The sequence below is a fragment of the Chlamydotis macqueenii genome, chromosome 2, assembly GCF_036417535.1.
Source record: "Chlamydotis macqueenii isolate bChlMac1 chromosome 2, bChlMac1.mat, whole genome shotgun sequence".
In the NCBI taxonomy this organism is placed as follows: domain Eukaryota; kingdom Metazoa; phylum Chordata; class Aves; order Otidiformes; family Otididae; genus Chlamydotis; species Chlamydotis macqueenii.
The window spans coordinates 113,187,181-113,214,729 of record NC_141557.1 but is presented as its reverse complement, the minus strand read 5'-3'; the positions used below and the strand labels follow the sequence as shown (position 1 = coordinate 113,214,729).

The following is a 27,549-nucleotide window of genomic DNA, read 5'->3' as shown; positions in this document are numbered from 1 at the left end:
GCCGCGGCAGCCGGGGTGCGATGGACTGGCAGGTGCTGACCAGGGAGCTCTCCCTTTACCTGGAGAGCCAGGTCCGCGTGGGGCTCTTCGGATCCGGCGTGGGCTTGTCGCTGGTGCTGGGCTTCGGCGTCGCCTACGCCTGCTACTACCTCAGCAGCATCGCCAAGGTGAGCGGGAGGGCGGCGGCGGGGCGGGCTCCGCAGGTGTCCCGCCAAGGGCAGGGGGGGACCGTCCCGAAAAGGTCACCTCCACCCACCCCTCCCTTTTCCCCAGGGGAGGCAGCCGGCGCCCTCCTGGCACCTGAAATGGCCGAGTGGGGGGAAAGGAAGGGCGCAGCGCCCGTCTCGCCCGCACACGCCTCACCCTTCCTCTTCGGAGGGGCCGCTCCGCGCTCTCGCGTGGCCCGAACCGCGCTCGCCCCCCTGGCCCCCTCCGCGGCCGGACCGGGCTGAGCCGCGTACCCCCCACCCCGCCCGCCGGGGTGTTGTTCCCCCCCCCCCACGCCCCCGGTGAACCGCTGAGGCCTTTCTGCAGGGCCCTGCCGGGCGCCCCCGCGGTCGTGCCCGGCCTGGGAGGGGAAGGGGCTCTGGCCCGATGTGGTCCCTAAAATGCCGCTGTACCAGAGGGAGAGCTTGGCTGGGGGGCGACGGTTTGGAAGGGGAAGCCAGGAGCCCTCCCTCCCTGACAAAAACCCGACCTGTTCGCTGGTTTCCTAACAGGGCAGGTGATGAAGTAGTCTGCTGCCCTTGGGTCTGCCCTGGGTACCGTTGTTAATACCTTTGGGGCAGCTGTTGTAGTGTTGTGAGGGGCGAAGGTGCTCTCGTACACCTTCTCCTCAGTAGCAGTTTCACAGATAAACGAGGCTTTCGCAAATTACTTGGATGCAGTGAGTCTGATCTGGTCTAAAGTGGCCCCTGTGGTGGGAGCACCTCGTTGAATGCTTAATCAACTGCAAACACGCATATTGAAAGGTTTATGACTGTTGACATGCATGATGCCACAGTCCTTCAGCAAACCGCTGAGAGCACAGCCTTTCTCTCCATTGAGAGGGGCATACTTGATTTTGGTCAGAGGAGATAAATGTAGGGTCAGGAGGACGTGCCACTGCCGCTGTGTATGTGTAACGGTTTTCTTGAAAGCATCTATTATTGTCCTGTTAATGCTTGTGTGTTGGAGAGCCAGTGTAAAAGAGAAGTTTAAGAAATGTTGTTGCTAAAACGTGAGATGTTTGGTACGTAAGAATTTCCACTTTAATTGGTATACAAACAGAAGCTGTAAGAAGAATCTCTGTATGCAGAGCATTATTAGAGGTGAGTAGCCAATGCAGTTTTGTACCCTACGTAGTATGAGACGGAAGGAGGGGTGTCCTGCCAGATTAAAATAGGTACTGCAGGTGCACAGTTCAAGTACACAGATTAAGCGTCATTTCTGTGCGGTGCAAGAAAATTTATTCCATAAAGTCTTTCTCGCTTACTGTGAGACAGTGTGAGTTTGATTTGTGAAAGATACAATACTGGTAAAAGTAGAGCTAGAACATGTTATTAGAAACAGGTAAAGAATCCATTATGTTTAGTGGGTTTCACTTTTCAGTTGAACATTTTGGCATTTTGTTTGGTTTTGGTTTATTTATCTCTTTGCCATGAAAGGAAAAAGCATTGCAAATGATTGTATGAAATAAATCAGTTTACTGGGAGAGGATTTAAACAAGCTTTCATCTATTTATTTATTTATTTGTTAGTTTGTTTTATATGAATGCTTATGCCTGACTGTAGCTTCTCTCCCTAGAAACCCCAGCTGGTGGCCAGCAACAACCGTTTCTGCCGCTTTCTCGAGGAGTATTGCCCTGTTGTGACAGAAACGTACTATCCCACGATTTGGTGCTGGGAAGGTCGGGTGCAGACACTCCTGCGTCCCTTTATCACCTCTAGACCCCAAGTACAGTACAGGAAGTAAGTGCCTTTCTTCTGGGAAGTGTTGTGTAGCCAGCAGTTACCTTACTCTGACTGTGTCACAGCTATTGTCGTTGCTCAAGCTTGTGCCCATTTTTTTTTTTTTTTTGCTTTATGCCTACAAGTCCATCCTAGGCTTGGAACCATTTCTATCCTGGATTCAATATACAGTAGGTTTAAAAGGTCAGGGTTCCCAAAAGACCATATTTTAGCTCAGAGAGTTTTGGAGCACTGAAATATTGGTAACAGTACAGGAGCTGATGTGGTTATATGTTCACAGGATCACACAATGGCTGAGGTCAGAAGGGACCTCTGGAGGTCACCTTGTCTAACCCCTCTGCTCAAGCAGGGGCATCTAGAGCCAGTTGCCCCAGACTGGCACAGGTTGCTACCACCAGCAACCTGTGCCGGTGCTCAGTCACTCTGACAGTAAAAAGTGTTTCCTGATGTTCAGAGGGAACCTCTTGCTTTTCAGTGTGTGCCCATTGCCTCTTGTCCTGTCAATGGGCACCACTGACAAAAGCCTGGCTCTGTCCTCTTTGCACCCTCCCTTCAGGTATTTAAATGCATTGACAAGATTCCCCTGAGCCTTTTCTTTTCCAAGCTGAGCAGTTCCAACTCTCTCAGCCTTTCCTCACAGGAAGAATGTTCCAGCCCCTTCATTATCTTTGTGGCCCTTTATTGGACTCTTTCCAGTATGTCCAGGTCTCTCTTGTGCTGGGGAGCTCAGAACTGGACCCAGTCCTCCAGGTGTGGCCTCACCAGTGCTGAGTAGAGGAGAAGGATCACCTTCCTTGACCTGCTGGCAACGGTCTTCCTATGCAGCCCAGGAGGGCTGTTGGACTTCTTTCCTGTGAGGGTGCATTGCTGGCTTATGTTCAACATGGTGTCTACCAAGACCCCCACATCCTTTTCTGCCAAGCTGCTTTCCAGATGGTCAACCCCTGGCCTATATTGGTGCATGGGGTTGTTCCTTCCCAGGTGCAGGACTTTGCAGTCCCCTCATTGAATTTAATGAAGTTCCTGTCAACCCATTTCTCAGGCCTGTCGAGGTCCCTCTGGATGGCAGCAACAGTCATCTTGTTTATCAAATATTTTGGTGTTTGGATGCCATCATTTTGCAAAGGTCATACAATCACTGTATCTGTCCACTGAACCAACATGTTCTACCTTAACCGTAGCGTGGCGACATTTAGCCTTGTTTCGAATATATAAAACTTCTGGGACTTTAAGAGTAACTTTTACCTGTGGGGTTTATACTGTGTCTTGGATGCCTGAATTCTAAGAGGGGAAAAAACTTGTATTTATTGTCTGTCCTCAGCTGATCTCTCTCACACAGAAACTAGACTTAGTCTGGCAAATGAGGCATTTGGCACGAGACGTAAGGAGAAGTACTTTTATGCGCCGGAACCTGGATGCAGCACAAGTTGTTTCAGCTCTGTTTGCATGGTAGAATAGATTTAGCATTTAGCAGCTTCCCTTAGTTTTAGTAACTAGGAAACATTTCAGTGGTATGGCCATGTCCACTTTTTCTAGCCCTTCTTGTATACTCTCTATTTCAAGGTTTGTGAGGGAAGAAATATTGTTCCATGGGGCAATGCTTATTTTGCACCATTTGAGATTGTGTTGGCAGTACACACCAGCATTGCATCTACTTCCCATTACTGAAAAAGGGCAAAGCTGAGCTAATGAGTCCAACAAGGCTGACAAGCTTTAAAATCTGGAGTAAGTGCTATCAAGACTTTCAAATGAAAAATCAAATCCAAGGTAGGCTTACATTTTGGTAGTTCCTACACCAATTCTCTTGTACAATGTCTTCATTGCCAGAGAAGAGAGAAGATGCTCCATGTTTCTAAAAAAAGACTGAAACCTTTTTTTTCATTGTTTAATACATGCTTAGCTTATTGGGATATTATCACATTTACTGCATTCTTAAGATATATGTGTTAAGAGTGCATTCTAGCAAAGTTTGTAGAGATAGAGGGTGAAAGATATAGTAGTGTATGTCTGTGTTCTGCATATTTAAAACATAACAAAGTGCCTTCCACTATACATGCTTCTTCTTTGGATGAAGAGAAAAAACTGTGATAGATGTTTAACTCATTGCCCAGTGCACTATCAAAAGATTCTCAGATAATCCAAAGGAAATCTGCACTACAGAAGCCTATATAAAATAGAAGGCAATGCCAAAAATCACATTAGTTACAAGCTTCCAGTACATCAGCAGCAATTAATGAAATTCTTCATTTACTGTAAAGGGGAATTACTCCACAAACTGACAGTGCTAACTCCTGTCAGCTGGAGGCCTGGCTCTTTCTGAATGGTAAACACACAAATGCACCTAGTTAGGTGGCACTAAGTAAAAATGCAGAATTCATACCTGGTCATTTGTACACTGTAAGCACTCTTAATAGTATGCATGTATTTCTCAGTCTAATCAGTGTTGTCTTGAAATGTGCCTTTCAGTGAGCTCATTAAAACAGCAGATGGAGGACAGATTTCGTTGGATTGGTTTGATAATAATGACAGCTTATATTATCCGGATGCCAGCACAAGACCCACTGTCCTGTTATTGCCTGGTCTGACAGGAACAAGCAAGGAATCCTACATTCTTCATATGATCCATCAAAGTGAAACGCTGGGATACAGGTGCTGTTGTATTTCATTGCTACTATTTTACTGCTTCTAATAAGATCAAATGTAAGTATGTATATGTATAAGATGCCTTCCTAAGCCAAAGGAGATCTAAAGACATTAGTTTATGTAAGAAATTATTAGTAACAATAATAATAATAGTAGAATTATGTATGAAGGGCTGTTTTAGTATCTACTGATGTGCCCCAGAGATTGCAGTGAAAGCAAGCGAGGTCTGAGTAGGCCTTTGCTGCTGCTTCTTAAATTATAATATCAGTATTTGTGTTACCTTTACACTTTCTAGAGAAGGGGTTGGTATTCAGCGCCAAGAAGACTCGTGCGGATGGTTTGCTGGCCGCAGGCCTTGGAGGAGGTCAGCTTCTGAATGCCAAAATTGCTTGATTCGGCAGCCTGAAATTTATGAGTGCAGAAAGGGGAGCTAGCCTGCTCTTAGCAGAGGTTGTTAAGGAAGAGGTTTGTCACCTCTTAATTGTCACTGCTTAATTTAGTTTTGTTATTCAGGCTTCTGGTCAGAGTTGGGTGAAATAAGTGGATTAGTCAATTACTAGATTCCTTTATGTAATCATATTGCTGCTTCTGTGCTTTAGAATAAGTTGTCATTGTTCCAGGACCTGTATTTGGAATATTACGTTTTCTCTTTGCAGACTGGCTTCTGGTACCGACTATAATAAGTTCTTCAAATATGTATATCTGAGCATTTATGTACATGTCTGGCTATTTGTTCTCTATTTGGAGGTTTGGATAACTGTTTTACTAAATTATGAAAGCAAAGTACTTTTAAAACAGCTTTAAACCTTACCAGTAAAAAATATCAGATGAGGAAAGCCCTCAAATCAACTGCTTCTTACTATTAATTTTTTAGTATTGCTGAAAGAAATATCTGCATTTAATCATCCAAGAAAAGAAGGTATAGCATTAAAAAGGAGAGCTTTAGATCAGATTTCAACAGAATGCTATAATTTTGTTTTTAAACAGCAATATTGGAGAAAAATACCAAAATAAGTAATTTTTTCATGCCTTTACCCCATCTAAGACATGTATATATTATTTAAGAAAATTATTTAAGAAAAGTATTACAAGATTTATTAAGAAAGCATAGATTCTTAAATCATGGTACTACTGCTAGAAAAATCAGAGACTCCCACCAGCACAGAGAGAACAGAAGTTTCTGCTATACCAGACAATAAAAAAGAATTCCATTCTGAAGAACCTGCTACTTAGATGCATCTGTCATTGTAATTTTGATTTAGCTCATTTTTTGCTATTTAATACAAGTATGTAGCTTTGGAGAATGTCTACAGGTGGATCTCCTGACACTGTCTTTCAAAGCACGGCTTTGGGCTCAGCCCTGCACAGGCAGAGCTTATGGTTCCCATTTGGCCAGCTCACAGTGCAGGCAGAACAAGATGCATGTACCGTCTTCAGGAAAACCCTGGGGCTCTCATAGAATCATAGAACGGTTTGGGTTGGAAGAGACCTTTAAAGGTCATCTAGTCCAACTCCCCTGCAAGGAGCAGGGACATCTTTAACCAGATCAGGTTGCTCAGAGCCCCATCCAGCCTGGCCTTGAATGTTTCCAGGGATGGGGCATCCACCACCTCTCCAGGCAACCTGTTCCTGTGTTCCACCATCCTCGTGGTAAAAAATGTCTTCCTTATGTCTAGTCTAAATCTACCCTCTTTCAGTTTAAAACTGTTACCCCTTGTCCTGTCACAACAGGCCCTGCTAAAAAGTTTCTCCCTGTCTTTCCTATAAGCCCCCTTTAAGTACTGAAAGGCCAAAATAAGGTCTTGCCAGAGCCTCCTCTTCTCCAGGCTGAACAACCCCAACTCTCTCAGCCTTTCTTCACAGGAGAGGTGCTCCAGCCCTCTGATCATTTTTGTGGCCCTCCTCTGGACTTGCTTCAACAAGTCCACGTCCTCCTTATGTTGGGGGCTCCAGATCTGGGTGCAGTACTGCGAGTGGGGTGTCACCAGACCGGAGTAAAGGGGCATCCTGCAATCTGACCCTGACCAGTGAATCACAGAGCTCATATGGAGTCCCCATGACTTCCGTGAACTCCATTTTAGTATAAAGGTTTTTCCCCCTAAGTCAGATTTTGGATCTGTAGGACTGTAAATATTTATGTGCTGAACTTGCTCATAGAACTGACTTGTTTTTCTTTATATATATATTTTTTTTTTTTTTTTTTTTTTGTGGAATGAACAATATGTATAATTGGATTTACTGTCTCAATTTTTAGATGCGTGGTTTTTAACAATCGAGGAATTGCTGGTGAGGATCTTTTGGTAAGGATGACTTCTAAGATAAACATCTCTCACTTATAAGCGGTATCTATAGAATCATTCGTGTCTATTTGTATAGCTGGATTTAAATGAGAGAAACTCACAGCATGTGTTGAAAATGTAGAGAAGAGAATCTAGTCATCTGGTAGATCAATCATGTGCCAATATTAATCTTTTATTTTAAAACTCAAAGAGGTCAACTGGTCAACACACAATTTTTGTGAACATTGCATTTTAGGAAGTCATTTAAATTATTAATATTTGTAACATTAAAGTGAACAATCTTTATACTTTTCTTTTCAAAAATACTATAGTATCTAAAATGCACACATCCAAGAAATTCTGTTTAATCAATGTAGTTTTCTCCCATTGTTTTCACATGCAAATCCAAATATGATATGGTTAAAAAGTTATGCCATTAAAATTGATCCATATGATGTGTTACAGAATTAACGAACCACATCTTTATGGATAGTCATATCCTAGAAGTTAAATGCATTCTTGTATTTTTCTCAGCAATTATGACACAAACTCAGCTAGAAAATACATTTTTTGTGTTTGGGACAGACATGCCACATTTACTTAGAAATAACTGGCAGTTCCACAAATGATAAAGTCTTGAAGCTAAACGTTGTCTGCTGCTAGGGACAAGGCATGATGAAATATTGCTGAATAAGCTTTGTTTCTTCATATGTGTTTTGTTGACAGTTCTGCAGCTGGAATGAATGTGCATAATACTTGGTATTGTTTTGTATTTTTTAATTCCCTGGTTTCAAACTTTAAAAAGTTCAGAATGTTTTCCCATAATCAGATAAAGCATTTAAATGCAAATATTGCCATGTTAAGAGTAGCTTTCTGCATACTTCTGGAAATGGATCTACAAAGCAGTTTTGTGACACACAAAGTCCTTATTGATTAATTTCTGAATCATTAAGATAAAAGATCTCTTGTTTGGGTGCATTCCGTGTATTTTACTGTAATCGGATTTACATCTTTAAGCTTTATAAGATCTTATGTGAAGCAAACCAGCTGAAATTATCACATTTTCTGCAAAGAGGTTTCCACATTTAAATATAAAATCCCTAGTTAATGAGTCTGAAGCATAATTGAGCACCACAGTAGAAATTAGTCATGTAAGTAGTTCTTTTTCTAGTCTCTTTAAAGATAGAATCAAATTTACGGCAAATAATAGCTATTCAAAGAATCAAATTTAAAATGCTGTTCTCATTTGTTATTGAAAGATACTGTGAATTATTGTTATGTAATAATCAAATATTAGATTGACTGCAGCCAATGTGAGCTAAGATTATGTACTTCATACAGTGAGTAGACAGACAGACATTAAAGTGTCAGGAATTAACTGAAATTAAAATGCAACATATCTCTCTAGTTTTATAAACTTTTAATCAAATACACTTTCATTTAGAATACATTAGACCCTAGTTACTAAAAATAATTTTTCCTTGTAAACTTGACGATTTAATTAAAATAAAACACATTCACACTGTTTATAATTAATAGGGTGTAAAACAGTGAAGAGTGATTTGTGTGGATGAGAACTGGAAGTGCAACATAAATGGAAATTAAAAACATCTTCAGTTTTAATTATCCAGATTTATCTGTTCTTTCCCTTTTTTAATCTTTTACTTCAACATTTCAATATTCTTTCTAAATGCATTTTAAGTAATTAGTTTCATCTAATTAAACTTGTTAAAATTGCCCACAAATATCCAGGCTGTTTAACTGAAAGCAATTAAAAAAAAAACCCACCTTAAAATACATTGTTGCTTCAAGCAACAAATAAGTTAAATTAACTCATAATTAACTATTTTTTTATTTAGTTTTAATGTTTATACTGAATTTTGGCAGGCCAGCCACTACCTATGGTTAAGTCAAGGTCGCTAACATGTTAGTAGCAACTCCATAGTTAAAAGCTCTTTTTTGCTGCAGATTAAATCTAGAGAACACCATTAGAAAAAAAAAATATTTTACTGTGATTCTTATTGCACCTAAGGACTTCTATCCCTTATACTGCCTGATTGTGGCCTGTAGCAGTTGTCTGTGCAGGTGAGGCTCAAAACCTGTGCTTATCCTTCAAAAGCAAGGAAGGGGTTACCCCAATCTCAGTGATGCCAATTGAAGTCATTCCAAGATTCAATTCAAGATTTGAAAAAACATTGATGGTAGATAGAGAAGGGATAATATATGTGTTTTGTTACCTTAATTAATAGAATATTTTAGTAAATTAGGTAAATGGCACTGGTGAATTTATTTATCTATTTATTTGCTTATATTGTGTGTAGAATCTAAATACTGGCTAGCTATATGCTAGCTGACCGAACTTGAAGTCTAATATTTTCTATTGCATTTGAATGTCAGTGAAGATGGTAAAACTACCATTAAAACTTTATTTTCTGTGAACTGTAGCCTTTATAATATGTTTTCATTTCCTCAGGATATTTTAAAAACACCAGTGTCTATCTAGTTCTGATTTATTTCTGTCTAGTTTAGCTCATTGCTCCGTGTCCAGATTTCATCTAATGACCTGGAGGTTGCAGATCCTGAAGATATTTGTCACCTATTTTATTTTGTAATGATAACAAGTATAACGCCTTCCTCCATCTCCTTGTGAAATGCTCTGGGTTTATATTTGCCATTTAACGCGGTTTCACGATAAATGCTAAATTTATCTTGTTATATAAACGATCCACTGTTCAGTTTGCTTTGTCCTTAAAGGATAATACAAAAGCTTATGACAGCGTTTTTCCCTCTGACTCCTTACAGACACCAAGGACTTACTGTGCTGCTAACACAGAGGATTTAGAGGCCGTGGTTCATCATGTACACAGCTTGCACCCCTCAGCTCCGTTCATGGCAGCCGGTGTTTCTATGGGAGGGTAAGATGTAATGTAACGCAAGTCTCAGCTTAACTACGATCGTAAAATAAGACTGTTGTAGCCTGGAAGTAAATTATTACTTTGGAATACTTGCATTACTTGCTGAACTGCAACTAATTTGGGGTCTGTCTCCAACAGTCAACATTCAGGAGACTTTTAGAAACTTCCTATCTTTGAGGCTTTTAGCTCTGTGTCAGGGACGGTCAAAATTGGCCAACACTCAGAAGTTGAGGGGGTGGAGAAAGGCAGGAAACACTGACAGACAGATTGACAACCAAACAGGTGGGCAATACAATCTTTGGAAACTATGGAGGCTGTCTTTGGAACAGAGGGATAAAAAATAGGAACTAGAGCTAACATGCCATGTTTCTTAGCAACCTCTGGCAATGACAAGATTTATCTTCACTCTGTTTGGGCTCTGCAGCGTGTGGGTAGGTTAAGCTGGAAGAGGTGTGGGTCTTTGCTCTGCCTGGCTCAGAAGCAAGAAGTAGTATTGTTGTTGAAACTGGTATGGGTTTGATATAGTATGTGGTATTAAGACTTGCTGTGTCCTGGCTCTTCTCCAGAAAGCACAACTAGAACAGACAATGATAGCACAGTTGCTTAGAAAAATCACTGCTAGAAGCTAGGAGAAATGTTTAGACAGCCTCTTTAAGGAAAATCGTAGGAGAGGAGAACTTCCCTTAGAAATACTGCAGACACTGTAGTAACTTCCTGAGACTTCCCTTCTTTCTGATAAATTTTATGGAGGGTGGGCAGATATAGCCTTGTATATTGATGTTAATCTACTAACAACATGTAGGAGCTTTGGGATAAATGAAGATTTGTTCAAGCAATATAGTTATTGATAATCAAATAAATAATTAACTTGGAAGCCTTTTAAATCAGACCAATCTTTTTCCATTCATGTTGCTGGGATTTTCCCAGTGCCTTCAGTATGAAGGCATTAATCTCTCCGGTATGTCACTGTCTATCTTGTGGGGAAGCGCAAAATTTGGTACAGTACTCCAGATACAATCCCATAAATGCCAAATACAGGGAAATAATAGTTTCCCTAGACCTGCTTGTTTTGCTTTTACTAACAAAGCACAGCTAATTGTTATTCATCTTAATTGCTGCAAGGGTACATTGCTGAGACATGTTCTGTTTGCCTAGGTCTTTTTCAGCTGCTCTCTATCCAGTCATTAATCTGTCCTAGGTGCAGGACTTTGCGTTTGCCTTTGTTGAACTTCATGAGGTTTCTGCCAGCCCATTTCTCCTGTTGAGGTCACTCAGAATGGCAGCCCTGTCTTCCATTTCACCAGCCACTCCCCACAATTTGACCTGCAAACTTACTAAGGGTGCGCTCCACCTCATCATCCTGTTAATGAAGACATTACACAGTATTTGCCCCAGTTTTGACCCCTGAGGAACACAACTAGTATCTGGTCCAACCAATCCAGTTGGACTTCAAGTTCCTGATCACAGCTCTCTGAGCCTAGTGGCCTAGACTGACTCAGGTTGCAGGTCACCTGTTCAAACCATATCCCTCTAATTTGGCTACATGGAGACTATGGAAGACTGTTAAAATAAGCTAAAGTCAAAATAAGCAACATCCACTCCTTTACCCTAATCAACAAAAGCAATCAGCCCAGCATAGAAGGCAATCAGGTTACTCAGGAATGCTTTGTTCTTGGTAAATCCATACTGGCTATTATCAGTCACCTTTCAGTACTTAATAGGGGCCTATAAGAAAGACAGCGAGACACTCTTTAGCAGGGCCCATAGCAATAGGACAAGGGGTAATGGTTTTAAACTGAAAGAAGGTAGATTTAAACTAGACGTAAGGAAGACATTTTTTCCAATGAGGGTGGTAGAACACAGGAACAGGTTGCCCAGAGAGGTGGTAGATGCCCCATCCCTGGAAACATTCAAGGCCAGGCTGGATGGGGCTCTGAGTGACCTCATCTAGTTGAAGACGTCCCTGTTTCTTGCAGGGTGGTTGGACTAGATGACCTTTGAAGGTCCCTTCCAACCCAAACCATTCTATGATTCTTTACCTTTACATATTTGGAAATAGCTTCCAGAGGATATTCCCAAAGTGCTGAGGTTAGGCTGACCAGCCTGCATTTCATCCTCCTTGCCATCCTTGTAGATGGGTACCTTTTTTTTTCAGGCATCAGGAATATCCCACAGTTCCTGCAACCTTGCAAAAGTCATAGAGAACAGTGTCGTAATGACATTGGCTGCCTCACTCTGGAGCTTTGGTGCACCTCACATGGTCCCATTGACACATCTATGTCCAGTTTCGTAGAATCATAGCATAATTTGGGTTGTAAGGGACCATTAAATGTCACCTAGTCCAACCCCCCTGCAAGAAGCAGGGCTATATTCAACTAGATCATGTTGCTCTCCCTGGACTTCCTTTTATCCCCACCATACCTAAAGAAGCTTTTCTCATTGCCCTTCATGTCCCTGGCCAGATTTAATTCTGTTAGGGCTTTAGCCTTCCTAACCTGATCCCTGGTCTGAACCCTGGCCACTTGGACAATCTCTCTATATTCCTCCCAGGCTACCTGTCCTTGCTTCCATCCTCTGTAGGCATCCTTTTTGGTTTTCAATTGGTCCAGGAGTGACTTGTTCATCCATGTAGGCCTCCTGACATTTTTGCCCACCTTCCTCTTTGTTGGGATGCCTTGCTCCTGAGCTTAGAGGAGGTGATCCCTGAACATTAACCAACTTTCTTGGGCCCCTCTTCCCTCCAGGGCTTTATCCCATAGCACTTTGCCCAGCAGATCCATGAAGAGGCCGAAGTCTGCTGTCCTGAATTCCAGGGTAGAGAGCTTGCTGTACACCCTCCTCGCTGCCCCAAGGATCTTGAACTCCACCATCTCATGGTCACTGCAGCCAAGGCTGCCCTTGAGCTCCACATTCCCCACCAGTCCCTCCTTGTTGGTGAGAACAAGGTCCAGTTGCATAACTGGGTCCTAACTTGATCTATCTCTGCTATGAGTAATACTTCATTTTCCCATACTCTGCCACTAGGCACAGGGACCTACAGACAGGGAAGACAGGTAGCCTCAGTCTTTTACAAATCTTTTGTCACTAGGTTCCCTGCTCTGTTGAATAGTGATCCCAGGAGGGAGTGAAGGCTGGTCAGCCTAACCTCAGTTCTTTGGGAAGATCCTCTGGAAGCCATTTCTAAGCATATGAAGGATAAGAAGGTGGCTGGATTCACCAAGGACAAAGCATGCCCAAGCAACTTGATTGCCTTCTATGATGAGATGACTGGGTTCACTGATGAGGGGAATGGAGTGGATATTGTTTGTTCAAGCCTCCTCTTTGCCTTCAAGGCCAATACTTCCTGAAGAGTCTGTTTGCATCCATCATAGCATAGTCTTGTCTGCCTGTGAGTGTACTCCATGTCTCTGTGATCCAACAAACTTGTTCTATAATTACACATAGACTTGTAGTTCCTCCTGTTCTTGTCCCATTCTGTGTGTTTGTGCTTGTGCTGGCATGTGAGATGGGCCACTGTCATGCTGCTTTCTCAGGGAAGTATGAGAGCCTCCCCCGTTATTCTGTCCCTTGGGTGCTTCATTAGGGCCTGCCAGGCCTTCACTTCTCTTCAGGCTTTGTACTCCATCCCTTGACAAACCTAGTTTAAAACTCTTGTTAGCAACCTGGTTGGCTCTTATCTCACTTGGCAAGTTATCTCTCCCCACTTCAGACTTCTTTTGCATGCAAAACATGAAATAACATGATGTATTGCAAAAAACATGTCTCATTGGAAATGGTAAAAGCCAAAGAAGCATCTGCGGTAGAGGCTTTTTTCAATGATGAGATAAAGATTTACAGCACAGTAGTTCTTCGTGGGTAACTTTGTGTGGTGCACTGCTACACTAGAACCAAGAGGGCTGGGATGTAGTAGGTGAAGAACCAGGTTTTCAGGGCTGAAGGTGCAGTAGAAGCTAGCTGTTCTGTGACTGGTGCAAAGGACCAGTTTGGCCCTTAGTGTCTTTTCTGTCCTTGGCTTAACTTAGTTATGGTATCCTAATTAGTGGCGAAGTCTGTTAGTGTGGCATAGGGGATCTGTACTGTGTTCCTGGCTTTTACCTCACCACCACCACCACTGGGCAGTTCTAGGCAAGATGTTCCACCTTCCTCCTCAAATATATTTTTAAAGTCCTGAACCACAAAGAGAAAGCATATGCTTAATTGTACAGAAAACTGGAAGAGTCTCTAGTCATCCACATGTGGCCTGTCTCCACACTTCAAAATTAATTGAAGCACTTCCATGTTCAAAATTAAGCAGGAGCAGAGATCTCACCGGGGCATATTGTTAAAATCTTCCACTTGTCTTAATCTTACAGTAGTTTTTATTATCTATCCCTTTTCAAAATTTTCTGAATAGCCAGTTAATCTATATAGGACACATTTGCCCAATTAAGAAAAATAAACTTTCACTTCACAAAGGTGTAAATGTAAATGAAAGCCCACCTGTTCTACTGATCTTCAGTATGTATTATTTTGAAAGGGACTTTGTTTTCTAACGTAAAGACTCCTAAACCTTCTGCCTACCACATATATTCTGTGAATTCTGTTAGAGAAGTGGCTTATTCTACTACTGCAACTTTCTTTTTTTTTTTTTTTTTTTATTTGTTTATGGCTCAATGTTCTTACAGTGACAGTTCTTACAGACTGGTGACTCACAGGTTCCTCCTCTTTTGTGGGTGAGAGGGAACATATGTTACCCAACTCCTGTATGTGCCACAGGCGACTTTCCCCATTGGGTTCAACTGTGTGAGCTGATGGCAGGAGCCCACTGCCAAGTGCAGTTTGCTGTTCTTTTCCTGCTGGTTCCTGCCAACTGGCAAGTCTTTGGTAATACCAAAGACTGGTTTCCCTTTTGCACTGCTGTCCTATGATGTGGTAGATAGTGCATGAGGATAAAGTCTCTGTGATGACAGGCTGGTTCATGATGTCTTTGCTGAAGGTTACTGTCACATGAAGTTTGGTAGAGGTACAGAGCATTGTTGGTCCAGGGAGCTGTATTAAGTTGTAGAACTTGTAATATTTTGAGTTAAAGGCTTAGTATTAAAATGCTGTTTGTAAACTTTAGGGGCTCAGGCAGCAAACTAAGACTTAGAGCTTTTTTATCAGTATTTTTCTTTTACTTTCTTCCTACTATTTTATTTTTTCTACATTTGAAGGGTCAGGTACTGGTGAACTCTCTCCGTTTTCATCTCAGCTATACATCAGCACTAGAGACTGTAAGTTGCAATTGGACAGAAAGGCAAGACTTAAGCCATTTCACAATTTTGTTTTGCTAGTTTTATTTATTATCCAACACCTCATTCTTTACATACTTTTTGTTAAAGAACAGCTGTGTTCTCTCATATTTGTGAGATGGGGTAAGAGCATTACCTTCAACTCAAAAGATGACTTCACAGCGAGGCAGGCGTGCCAGGGGAGCTTGCATCTGTCAGGCACGCTGATCAGATTTATCAGGTCAGGAAGATCAAGAGCGTGTAAAACCGTAAAACTCACTAACAACCTGGGAATACTTGTTCTATGAGTAAGATACATTTATTTGACCTTTTCCTCCCTTTTAGTGACATAGATAAGAGTAGTACATCTCTATTTATTTCTAAATACCCACATCCTGTGCAGTGTACTCAGTTCTCCTGTGACAGTAGAGAGCGAAAGCAAACTTCATGAGCTGATGGTGTTGTAAACTTCATGTTGATTACATTGACTGCCTTTTAGAAGTACTAGGCACAACTCTAGGGCTGATATAATAAGCTATTGAAAAACAGACAAAAAAGGTGGCTGATTGTTATATTTGCTTTAAATTGAAGCAAACAATTTGATAGTATCTATGTTTCTGTTTTTCATTTCTGTTTGTAGCATGCTTCTTTTAAATTACCTGGGCAAAACTGGCAGAGACACTCCTTTAATGGCAGCTGCAATTTTCTCTGCGGGTTGGAATGTTTTTGAATCTGTAGAATCTCTGGAGAAGCCACTAAACTGGCTTCTTTTCAACTATTACTTGACTACTTGTCTACAGTCCTCTATCAGCAGGTGAGTTGCCTTCTAAACTATTTAGCAAGGTGGAAGGATGTTAGCATGAGATCTACAGCAGGTATAACAATATTGGCAAAGTTAATGCTGAAACAAGACTTCACATAGCCATTCTGTATGCATTCTTCTGTAAATTTTGAAGTTAAAAGGATCTTTGCAAGAAAGATTGTCATCAGTGTGACTAAATTTATCTACTCCTCAAGGGACCTGGCACAAGGCCAATGCACTTCTATATTTATGGATTAAGTGAATGGATTTTTTTAATGTTTACACATGCACATATTGACTTTGAGTATATGTATTAATTCTTTTAAGTCATCCTTGACTGCAAAAGCATGGAAGACACTAGTTCATCCTTTGCTTTGCAAAATTAGGGTGTATTTTTTATTCCCAAATATTTAATTCTCTTATCTTTGGCATCTTTCTCGTGGCTCATGCATATTTTTACTATGTCGTTGGATGTGCCTGCATATGAATGAACAATTCTTCTGGTCTTGGATTCTAGACAGATTTTTTTAATATGACAAAAAATTAAAACCAAGCATGTTCTTGTTAGGGAGTTATTTCTATAAATGTATCTATAAAGCAGAGGACTTCTACATCTGTTTATATAACAAAAAACAAGCCCTCCAATTTTCATCTCTTTCTTTTTAGGCATCGACAAATATTGGAGAAATTATTTGATATGGATCTTGTGATGAAGGTATGTGAAAATGTTACTTCTGCTTTAGCTGGATGCTGTTTTCCAAATGCTGATGTAGTTTCCTATTTGAATTCTGTACTTCAGGCTAGAACTATTAGAGAATTTGATAAGCGGTTCACTTCAGTCATGTTTGGCTACCCTACAATTGATGATTACTATGAAGATGCTAGCCCATGTCGCAAGCTGAAGTCAGTAGGAATTCCAGTGTTATGTCTAAACTCTGTGGATGATGTTTTCTCACCAGGTCATGGTAAGTTTAGGCTTTTAAAAATATATTTATCTGTGTATGCAATCATTAAGACAAACTACATAGGTCTGAGAATGAACTCAGACCTATGTGTGGAGGTGTATTTAAATGTTACTTTTATATAGCATCCAAACCTCCAGGGACGGATCAATCTTGCAATTTACTTACAGTGTAAGACACATATAAAACAGCTGATGATGGAGAGATCTGATTAGTACAGAATGCAGAAGAACATGGGGTGGCAATCATTAGCCATTAGTAGACTCCTTACAATCAAAAGAAAGAAATATTCACATTTAGGGTGTGAGTTATCTCACTGTAAGGAAGATATCAGATGTATTGCCCTCTCAGAAGCACCCATTTCTATTCACCAAGTATCAAGAGAGCCTATAATGAGGAACTCTGATACAGATGTTTGGATTGTAGACATTCAGAGTTCAAGGAAAGCGACAGCAAGTATTTTTTTAATTGCCATTTTTCAATCCAGTCCCTACAAAGAATGTCTGGGAGTTGCTAATGTTTCAGATGACTTGAAATCCTCAGCTGTTGTTGCTCATGATCTCAGTGTCACCTCCAGGGCCTGAAAATTAAAAGTAAGAAAAAATGCAAGTTAGCATGTAGGCCAAAATCTAGGGTAAGGGAAGAGATATAGACAAGGTGAGCTCCTAAAAGGAGGCACATTGAAATTAATAAGAACCTAACTAGGAGATGAAGCAGCAGTATCAGCTCGTAACTGTCTGATACTCTGTTTTCCCTTTACTTCCTATTTTCTACCAAACACATGATCATTATGAATATTTTGCTTTTGATCTGAAGATCAAAACCCTGTTGTTAACTGTCTTAAAAAGATATGCTTGTTCCTGTGGTTTGTGTATTGGTTATAGTGTCTGAGAAGAGAGGGAGAACAAAAGTGAATGTAAAAGCAAACCACATAATATAATAAACAGCTGGTTGAGGGGACAGCCTTCAGCAGTGAACACCTGACACCTTTAAATATGACGATCATACACTCAATTTATTTCAGGGAAGTTTTGTGCTGTCACCACAAGTCAAGTGAGATTCTTGTAGAATGAGTCACAAAACCAAAGTGAATAGGCAAACAGATTAGAACAACAAACAGAAGAATGAAGGAAGTGGAAGAGACTGAGAGACTGTATGTGTGTGCGTACTATCTATCTGTGCACAGATGTACAACACGTACAGAAACATGCACACACTTAAATTACTATTTATAGTTTGAAGACCTGTTAGAGACGAATGTGGTATGAAGAGAAAAGGACCACTCCCATAGAGTGCACTAGAAATAGACAGTCTGATTTCTTCTCCTTTTGAACAAAAAGCATCCATGCTATGCATGAACAATATAAAAAGGTGACAGCCACATAATATGAGGGAAAAATGGTGACTCTGGATTAGCCAAACTACCAATCCCTTACATTGGCCAAAACAGAGACTTTAAAAAAAAAAAAGATCTGGGCAAACATAGCAATATTCTTCCAGAATGCTGCATCCATCTTTAACAATTTGCGGTTCAGGGATTTTCAGAGACAGACTTAGTCCATTTGTATTTGAAATTGGCCAGTTGCTGTTTCTGTTATAAGCAGATAATGTCCTAGAAATGAGAATGGATGGGGCTGTGACCTTAAAATCTGTGTCCAAATATAAAATCTGGTGAGTGATTCTGAAGATAAATTTTTATGAGTCTTACGACACCAGAGATTACTTTCCACAGAGTACCGCACGGTGGGTGAGCTGCTGAGCCATACTTCTGCCACTAAGTGTCTTAGAGAGGGAACAATGGCTTCACCTCTATGTTTAGCTCTAGCTCAGTTTGCGGTTTCTGTTCTAAAGTGAAGTACTAACTGTGGCAGGAAGAACCTAGCTAGTTAGCAGAAGTAATAACAGCAGCAAACTAGATAGTGTGCATCTGTCCCTGGAGGATTCGTTAACCTTTTCCAGCCTACTACCACTGGGACTGGGACCTTTGTTAGCTAGATTAAAACTCGTGCAAATACTTCCTCCCCTTGTCTCTTGGTTTTAGAATATAACCTCCAGCTCTCAAGAGCCAACAATTGACCTTGACCCCATGAAGTTCAATCTGAACACAAGAAAACACTTTTTTTTTACTGTAAGAGTGGTCAAACACTGGCATGGAGAGGTTGTGGGATCTCCATCTATGGAGATACTCAAAATCTGATTGGGCACGGTCTTAGGCAACCTGCTCTAGGTAACCTTGCTTGAGCAGGGGGCTTGGAGTAGATGATCTCAAGAGGTCCCTTACAGCCTTAACAGTTCTGTGACTGTGTAGTATGACTAGCCAAAAGATCTGAGTCCCATAGAGTACAGCTACAGCAGATCTCTCTTCCCTTGGAGCTAGGTTTCAAATACAGCTCTTGGTGAAAAATGGATTATAGGGACGGTCTCTTGTGTAAGATTAAGTATCAAACCTATTGGTAGAATGCCTTAGAAGTCTTGCAGTCTAGAGGGTGGTGAGGCAGAGCACCACAAGGAACCTGAAACATGAAGTGTTACAGTCTGTTGGAATGACTGTCCACGCTCTCTTAAATTCTGACCCTAACCAGCGTTTCTCCATGAAAATGTTTGGGTAGCTAGGTATTCATTTATTCCTTGTTCATAGAGTCAATGCTGTTCACTGTAAACCATTGTCCCTGTGGTGACAAGTTTACCTTAGAAAGGGCCACCAGAACAATGTTGATTTACACCTAATAGCATGACTCTGTTATGTGTGTCTGTCCTTGGCTCCTGTTTTTGTTTGTGCTGTGCACCCTTAACATGATAAGTTTTGCTGGCAGGAGACACAGGGCACTCTGATTAGCAGCCTAGAAATTATGGCTGCTGCCGTCAGTTAGTGGAGTTCATTCATCTTGACAGCTTTGCGGGCTGTTTTATGTTAGCAAACATAAAGGGCTGGTGTTACTCTGGGAGGTGACTTTATTCTGGCAACTGGTTTGGTTTTTTTGATTTAAAAGTGTGTAGACACATGTAAGCCTGTGATGACGAGAGGCAGTTTCCACTCACAACTGTATAATGGATTCAAAGCCACAGAATTTCTTCTCAACCAGACCCCAGCCTTTTACTGACTTTGGGGACTGGTTATTTCATGCCACATCTCTCCCAGTAATACCTACCAGCCTTTAAGCTACCTTCCACCTCTGTTGTGGGTAGCTGTCGTTTCCAACAGCTGGGAAACAGGCCTAGAAAACTCATTAGGGAGAAAGCTGTGCCAGAATTCTTTTGTGTTTAAATATCCTTTATAGAGCCAGCCACATCTGTCTTCCTCTAACAGAGCTTGGGGGATACAAACTCAAGTCTACTTTGTCACTACCATGGACCTAAAGAGAGACTTAACTTTAAAAGTGCAAATGCTGTTTCTGTTGCCTCTTACCATCTGATCATTTCTTCTCCTGTAGCTTTTTGGTACACTTTGTACTTCTCAGCAATTATTTTTGAATAAGTGTGCCCTTTGATCTCAAACAAGTATTAAGAAGAGACAATTCATTTGCAGTCCTTCCTTAATGTTGCTTTTTAAAGTTCATAGAGCTTGGCAGCTGATACATCTGTAGTTTGATTCTGGAATGCAGTTCTCATATTGCATAATACTAATGAAAACAAATGCTTTCTTCAGTGCATGACGCTTCTCTCACGATAACTAATTTAAAGGAGCCATTACTTCAGGAAATATGTAATATAACCAAGTTAAGCCTTTTTATTTTGTAAGTGTCAAAAATAAATCAAGAAGATGGAATGATAGCACTCATTATCAGTGTCACATTTAACTTCTCAACTGAAGTGGCATTTTTCTCCTCAGAGACTTTACGCAGCGTATTAGGCATCTGTGGCAGTCTGTAAATGTCACTGTACTAACCCTTAGCTAATTGCCACTGGTAAGTGTTGTGGCCAAGCTGAAAGCCTGCCCTTGAAGCTGGGTACCATGCCAGCTCCCTCCTGATCCACTCGACCAAGTAAGTGTACGTCTGAAGCTCAGTTATACTTTTTATTGAGCTCTCTGAACCTTTTCCATCCATCTGAATCCAAACTTGGAGTAATTGCTCTTAGGTGTTATTTTGCATCCTATTATGTAAACAGGACAGTCAAATGGAATTGTCTGGAGAGACCATATGGCCAAGGAATGGCCAGATGGATAACAATTAGGGTAAGAGTTTAAGGAACAGGGAGAAATCAACCAAACAATGGAACGGAAAGTGTGACAGCAGTGACTTATTTAAGCTGATGCTGTTTCACATGTATGTTTTTCTACTGTTCTTTTTTAAAAAATACTTTTTGCAAAGAATGTACCAAAAATTATTTTAACAAGGTAATTCTGCACATACGTATTTACATTGTGGTTCTGTGATCACAAACAACATGTCTGTGCTTGCTGGATCAAACAGCAGTACAGATTTTGGTCAGTAGAAACATAAGTACAAAGTTACATGTGGACACAAATGAACAGTAGTATCATTAGGTAGTCTGGGTTGGAAAGGACCTTTAAAGCTCATCTAGTCCAACCCCCCTGCAAGGAGCAGGGACATCTCCAACCAGATCAGGTTGCTTAGAGCCCCATCCAACCTGGCCTTGAATGTTTCCAGGGATGCGGCATCAACCACCTTTTTTGGCATGCCATCATGTATCCTAGAGTGCATCACATCCAGTGCTCCATTCATCTGCCCTTTACATTGCAGAATTTGCTCTGTTGCCTTGTGGGTTTATTTGTGGATGGCTAACAGTCCCTAGAAACAGCCCTGAGAAAAGTACCACGCCACTGCCAAGCATCATTTGCATTTTGGCACTGGAGAGCAACACATTTTCAGTTCTGTCCTGAGAAGCTGCAGAGCAAGAAACTGTGCTGGCAAGGAGTCACACGAATGGTGGCCCAACTGTATCAAGACTGACTATGCCAAGGACAGGCTCTCCTGTTCGCCACAGGGGAGGTAAGAGCGGAGAGGCAGCAGCAGGTCAAACTTGGCACCTACTAAAAATCCTCACTGCAGGTGGAAGAAAATGACTGCGTATTCAGCGCAGTGCTGCAGCTTGTGATAAAAGCTATGATCTGTGGCAGAATTCTGCTGTAAACTTACATTAGTTAGAGTAGGGAGAACTCAGGATGGGAAAGATGACATCTGTAAAGACCTGTGAGTGGCTTGTTCCTTACCTGGCACAGAAGATAACCAGCATTCTAGTGCTGGTAGGCTTCTAGGAGAGAGCTACTGTAGCTGTTTAGAGGCAGGCAGCACATGGCATCCATTACGGTATTGCCAGTCAATTTGGGAATGAATAATTATGAACCAGCAAACTGATTTGGGAGGTATCACGATGCTGGCAACCTCTGAATGGCAGGGATGCAGAGGTCACAGTGAGCTTTGAGCTTTGCCTGTAGGGCCTTCCCCAGCTGGGTTGGCACAGCAGAGGAGACATTTACTGTCATCTCCTTTCCACACCCCAGCAAAGCGTTTTCTCATCAGGGAAGGGTAACACTAGTCTGACACAGTGGATGACCATCATGTTTGTGCACAATCTCAGCTAATCAAGAGGTGTGTTCAGGCCAGTATGCAGCTGATCATGAATCCACTAGGATCGATGGAGTTTTCATATTGTCTGTGATCCTCGGAGACCAAGTCTATCTCTCCTCACACACTCCTCCCCATACCCTTGCATATAAGCCTATTCATTAGTTCCCTTAGTGACCAGGGAGACACCTGCAGAATGGCTGTGGAAAGCGTGATTCATTGCCTGAAGCAGGAATGGGGAACTCAGGCATAAGTGTGATTCCCACTTCTCTATCGGGATTCTCTTTAACATGGCCTACGTGCTACTAGAGGGAAGAGGAGCAAATGGCTTGGTCCAGATAAGCAGGCAAATTCCCATGCAGTCGGTAGAAGCTCACGTGAGTCGTAGCCACTGTCTTTGTACACAGCAATGTGTTCATCCACAGAATCCAAGGGAGCCAGGTCAGACATTGCTGGGCAGATTAACTGAGGCAAAACTCCAGATGAGCACTTGCTGAGTCTGGAGTCTGAAAATGATGCATGTGTTGGACTGCAAGAAATAGCACATTGTTTTCTCCATCTCTGTTTTCAGCCTCTGCTATTTCCCAGCCAAGGCTGGGGCTGTTAGGGCCTGGGCTTTTATTTAATGGATTCTTCTTTTTAGTTTTGCCTCAGTATTGCTTTAAAAGGCCCAGATACTGCATATAGTATTTTCAGTTTTCCGGATGAACAAAGGAAAAGTCCAGGACTTTATTTGTAGAGACAGTGAGAAGCATGGTTTCTTCCACCTAGTATAGAATCAAAATCACTTACTAAATGCTGGGATCTATAAACTACTTAGATGTGTACAACTTTGAAAGGAGGAAAAGAGTGAAAGAAATTAATGGTGTGGAGTAATAAAGAATCTCACATACTCTGCAAGAGAATCCCCATTGCTCTCCTCAGTCTGTGCTCCATTCAGGGCACAATCAAGTGCCTTACGTTATGGGCAGGAACCTTACAACACAGCATTCATAAAAGACTCTAACCCTGCTGTGGATATGGTTGGTTTAGCATCCATGCTGAGGCCCTGGAGTGGAACACAGCGTGTCGTTCCAGGCACTGCTGGTAAGGACCTCTGAGGCACAGACTGCTCCCTTGACTCTGCAGGTCCGGTGCTTCTGCCCTGATCTATTTTAAGTTGCGCATCTGTTCACCCCAGTCATTGCATTCAAGATCTCGTGTGACGGACTCTGGCTGGGGGTCCTTCTGTGGCCAAGGAACAGGTGCCGTGCTGTTACTCTAGTTGCTGAAAACAAAGGCAAATTGGCATCTGAAGCACAAAGCAATGAATCTACCAGCATCCAAATGAAAGTCAGGAACTCTGCTATAAAGAAGGTAGAGATATGCCGGGATAATGGCTATTCAGGGAGAATGACCTTTGAGATAGCAAATGTATAAAGAGGTAAAGGAAAGACAACTCCTAGAAATAGGGGTGGGTGGGGAAGGAAGTTCAGTCAGTAAGGGATGTGGACAACTGAACCCTCCCCAAGGTGAACCAGATTAAAAATCTGTCTTCAAAAATACTTTAAAATAAATGAGGCAGCAAAAGAAATCTTGCAAATGGCTCGCTGCTTTGTGTTGTAGCACCAAGGCATTTTTACTTTAGCAGTGTATGACCTAAAATCAGATCCATTTTCTTGTGGAATCATAACCTTTTTTAGACAATACCTTCAAATTCCTACTACTTCCTTCTGTTAGGACAAAGCATGTCTTCTTTTTGCTGTTGTTTTTTTTCTGTCAATCCTGAAAAATAAAAAAATCTGTATGAATTGTATTTTTTTTTCCTTCCATGTAGTTTATTATTTGAAAAATGGAACTTTAAAAGGCATTATTTACTGTAATGTATTGGGATTGCTGTTTGTTCAGGAGTATATTTAGCATACTTAAAACTCCAGAGGAATTTGCTTAAATAACTTAATTTTTATATCAAGAGCGCAAACACCACAGCTCCATAAAGCTCCGCTGTTGTGTCAACCAGTTCATATAAGTGTCATCCCATCACACTGAAATGCCATTTGTCAAGTCATATGCATGTCAGGCTGTGCCAACTGACCTTTGTTTTCTTTCACAAAGGGAACTGCATTGATTAAGCCACACATCTATGCATATTCAAAATAAGACAAACTGAAGTCTCCCTTTCTGCACATTTCACGATCAGCACGTGTCTCAGGTGTAGTTCACTGATGCCTTTAAGCGGACTGTAGGCTGTCAGTGAAAGGGCCACCTCACCGCCGTCCTCATCTGACTGTGCCTTCTGCCCTTCGTATATCGGCATTCACATGGGGAACCAGACCAGGGAGCTGATCCAGCCTGAAAACTAACCCAGCAAAAAAAAAATCCTTGTAGCATCTGGTCTAGCAATCTAAATCCCAAATTAAATCCTTTTTCAGCAGTCACTGTTCAGCAGAGAACCACTAACCTACTGGGTGACACAGAGCAGCTTTCTGTGTCCTTGTGCAGTTGTTTGCCCTTCCTCTTTTTCTGTTTACCATGTGTATTTAAATTATGAGGTCCTCAGGGCAAGAACCATCTCCTGGTGTGTTTGCATGGTGTGGTCTAAAAATGCAGGTGTAAATATGAGAATAATGATAATAACCCAGCATATTAGCTGATAGGATATCTTAAAGGCAAAATCTTATTGTGACATTAAAGGTTTTGTTTGGAGTCTCCTACAAAAAGAACAGGATTCACAATTAAGGTCCCGGTTCCTTAGTTTTCCCTAAGTTGAATATTGCAGCACAGGTTAAAAACTACAGGCTTGACTGTCCTTTCACTTACACTGTTTATACCAAATCGTAAGTATGCATTAAGGTGGGTGCTGTACCATCAGTAGGACTGAAAGAAAGATGAAGCACAGTGATTTCTGAAACTTTTACAACAGCCAGAAAAATCACACAGATGAGGTGAGCTAATGACAAAGAGAGAAATGGCTTTTAACACAGCTATGGTTCTAAGTCCTGTGGTATGTTTAAGCATATTTTAGTATTGTGCATATTTATAAATATATTACATGAGAAACATTTAAGATAAGTTATTCAGAGGCCAGCATTTCAGAGAAGAATAAGGACTTAAACTTTTTTCCCCCCTCTTTTAGCTATACCAGTAGAAACTGCCAAACAAAATGCAAACGTCGCTTTGGTTCTGACTTCGTGCGGAGGCCATATCGGTTTTCTGGAAGGAATATGGCCAAGGAAGTGCACTTACATGGACAGAGTCTTCAAGCAGTTTGTGCAAGCTATGTTTGAGCATGGAAACAAAATCTTTAGCATGTAGCTTTGGACCAGTATTCTAGCACAGTGGCACGTTCTGACAAGGGCAGTTCAGCTTAATGCACAAATTTTAACTCCTGTAAGCCAGCAAATGGATAAAGTCCATTACTACATGCAAAAATATTTTTTGCCTAAGATTTTGTAGCAAGGAACTAAATATTATGTTGTCACTTTTATATTTATTTTTAATATGCCTTACTAAGAATGACCTTAAATGAAACAGCATTCTGCACACATCGAGTTGCACTTAACCAAAACCATCAAGTAAACTGATTATAATTTCTCAGGATTTTAATTTAAACCAGTACATATTTAGGAGACTTAATTTAGATGGCTTTTAATATTAGAATGGCAACACTCGGAATAGCATATATTATCCTATCACACATAATAAGTACAGGTTGGCCCATTCCCTAGGGCACTGATGGTGAAAAATCTTAAAATATGAAAACAAAAGAAAGAGGGAACACAAAGAAGCACTGGTTCTTCAAATAAGTCAAAATTTCAGCATGTTATTCCATAGTATTAGATTAATATCTGCTTTTGCTGTTCTACCCTGAGAGTATTCAGATTTAAGGCTAGTTATTGTTTTTAAAGTATGTCAATGCCATACTTGTCTTACATTATTATTTTTAAAGAGCTAATTTATAGTGTTTACATATAACCAAATGATTCCTTTAAAACAGTACTGTAATAACTTATGTAATTAAAAAGACGTCTTGCATTTCAAAGTTCATGTAAAGCTGGATGTTGTCATATATGTAATACATAAACTCAATTATTATATATCTTTTTATATTACCCTGCAAGAACATTTCAGTTTTAAAGAATAAACATTAGAACATTAGGAAATTATGATATAATCTGCTTTAATTTTTTTTTAAAAAATCTTTTGCTCTGATATTGTTTCAGATAATTTCTAAAAACAATGTTAGTAACTGTTTAAAGAAAGCTGGGAGCTCGGGTGGGGGGGCGTTGTAGCCCCATTTCTCTGGTTTGTTTATTTGATCATTTGTCAGCACTTGTGCAAGAGGTTGTTAAGTCAGAAACCTTTGCAAGCAGGTTTCTGCCCTAGCAGCTTACAAGTTTGTGAGGCTGACCGAGGCATCACTGTTCTCCTCAGCCCTGGAACAGTGAGAGCCAACGTGAGGTCCTTGAGGAAAAGGGACAATTGGACAGAATATATTTTGAAACTGCTGGGGAGTCCTCATTTAGGGTATACTGAAATTTTAAAAGGCTCTTAACCAGCTTCCATGGAGCTCCCACCTCATGCTGATCACTGATTTAGGCCCAGCCACACGAGATAAGGCAGTAAAGATGCCTTTGTGTTTTTATTTTTATCTTTTGAGTGGGGTCAGTACAAGAAGAAAGCGTGTACAAAAAAGCAAGTCAGATCTTTTGTCTCAAGCAGTACGTGAACAGTCCTCTTGCAAGGCATGTTTCCTAGTAACGGCAAAGGAAGAACAAAAATACTTCTTGTTTTCAGAAAAAGAAATTGGGGCATGCGATATGAAAGCTAGTTTTGTAAGGTGGAAGGTTAAATTGAAAAATTAGAAAGTGCTTTCAAATTTTGACTTTTCAGAGAAGCATTGACCCTTGCCCAAATAATAAAATCTAACCTTTTTTTTTTTGTTTAATAAGGAAAATGAGAAAAATTACTTGTAAAAGCAAAATGAAATTTTGTGCATGTTACTGCAATACATTAAATCAGCATACTAGTAGGGTGCCTTATTTATTCTTACATTCATTTCCAGTTTTTATGTTCATACAAAAACAATAAGCAATAAACAGTGTATTGAGCATTATATTTGTAAATTGTTTCGGTACGGTATTGTGCAAAACTCAGCATCAAGTATTAATAAAACCACTTACATTAAAAGCACTGTTAAATAAATTACTGTTTAAATAAAAATAACATGATTAATGACAGAA

General features: G+C 40.8%; 1 protein-coding gene across 1 annotated transcript; it reads left to right on the top strand.

Moving 5' to 3' along the window:
• ABHD3 (abhydrolase domain containing 3, phospholipase) lies at positions 1 to 27,549 on the top strand. The gene is made up of 9 exons (XM_086742250.1): positions 1 to 167; positions 1,786 to 1,949; positions 4,416 to 4,598; positions 6,847 to 6,892; positions 9,674 to 9,786; positions 15,676 to 15,849; positions 16,504 to 16,552; positions 16,637 to 16,802; positions 25,443 to 27,549. Exons 1-9 carry the CDS (start codon positions 21 to 23, stop codon positions 25,619 to 25,621), a joined length of 1,221 nt encoding a protein of 406 aa, XP_086598376.1. The 5' UTR covers positions 1 to 20; the 3' UTR covers positions 25,622 to 27,549.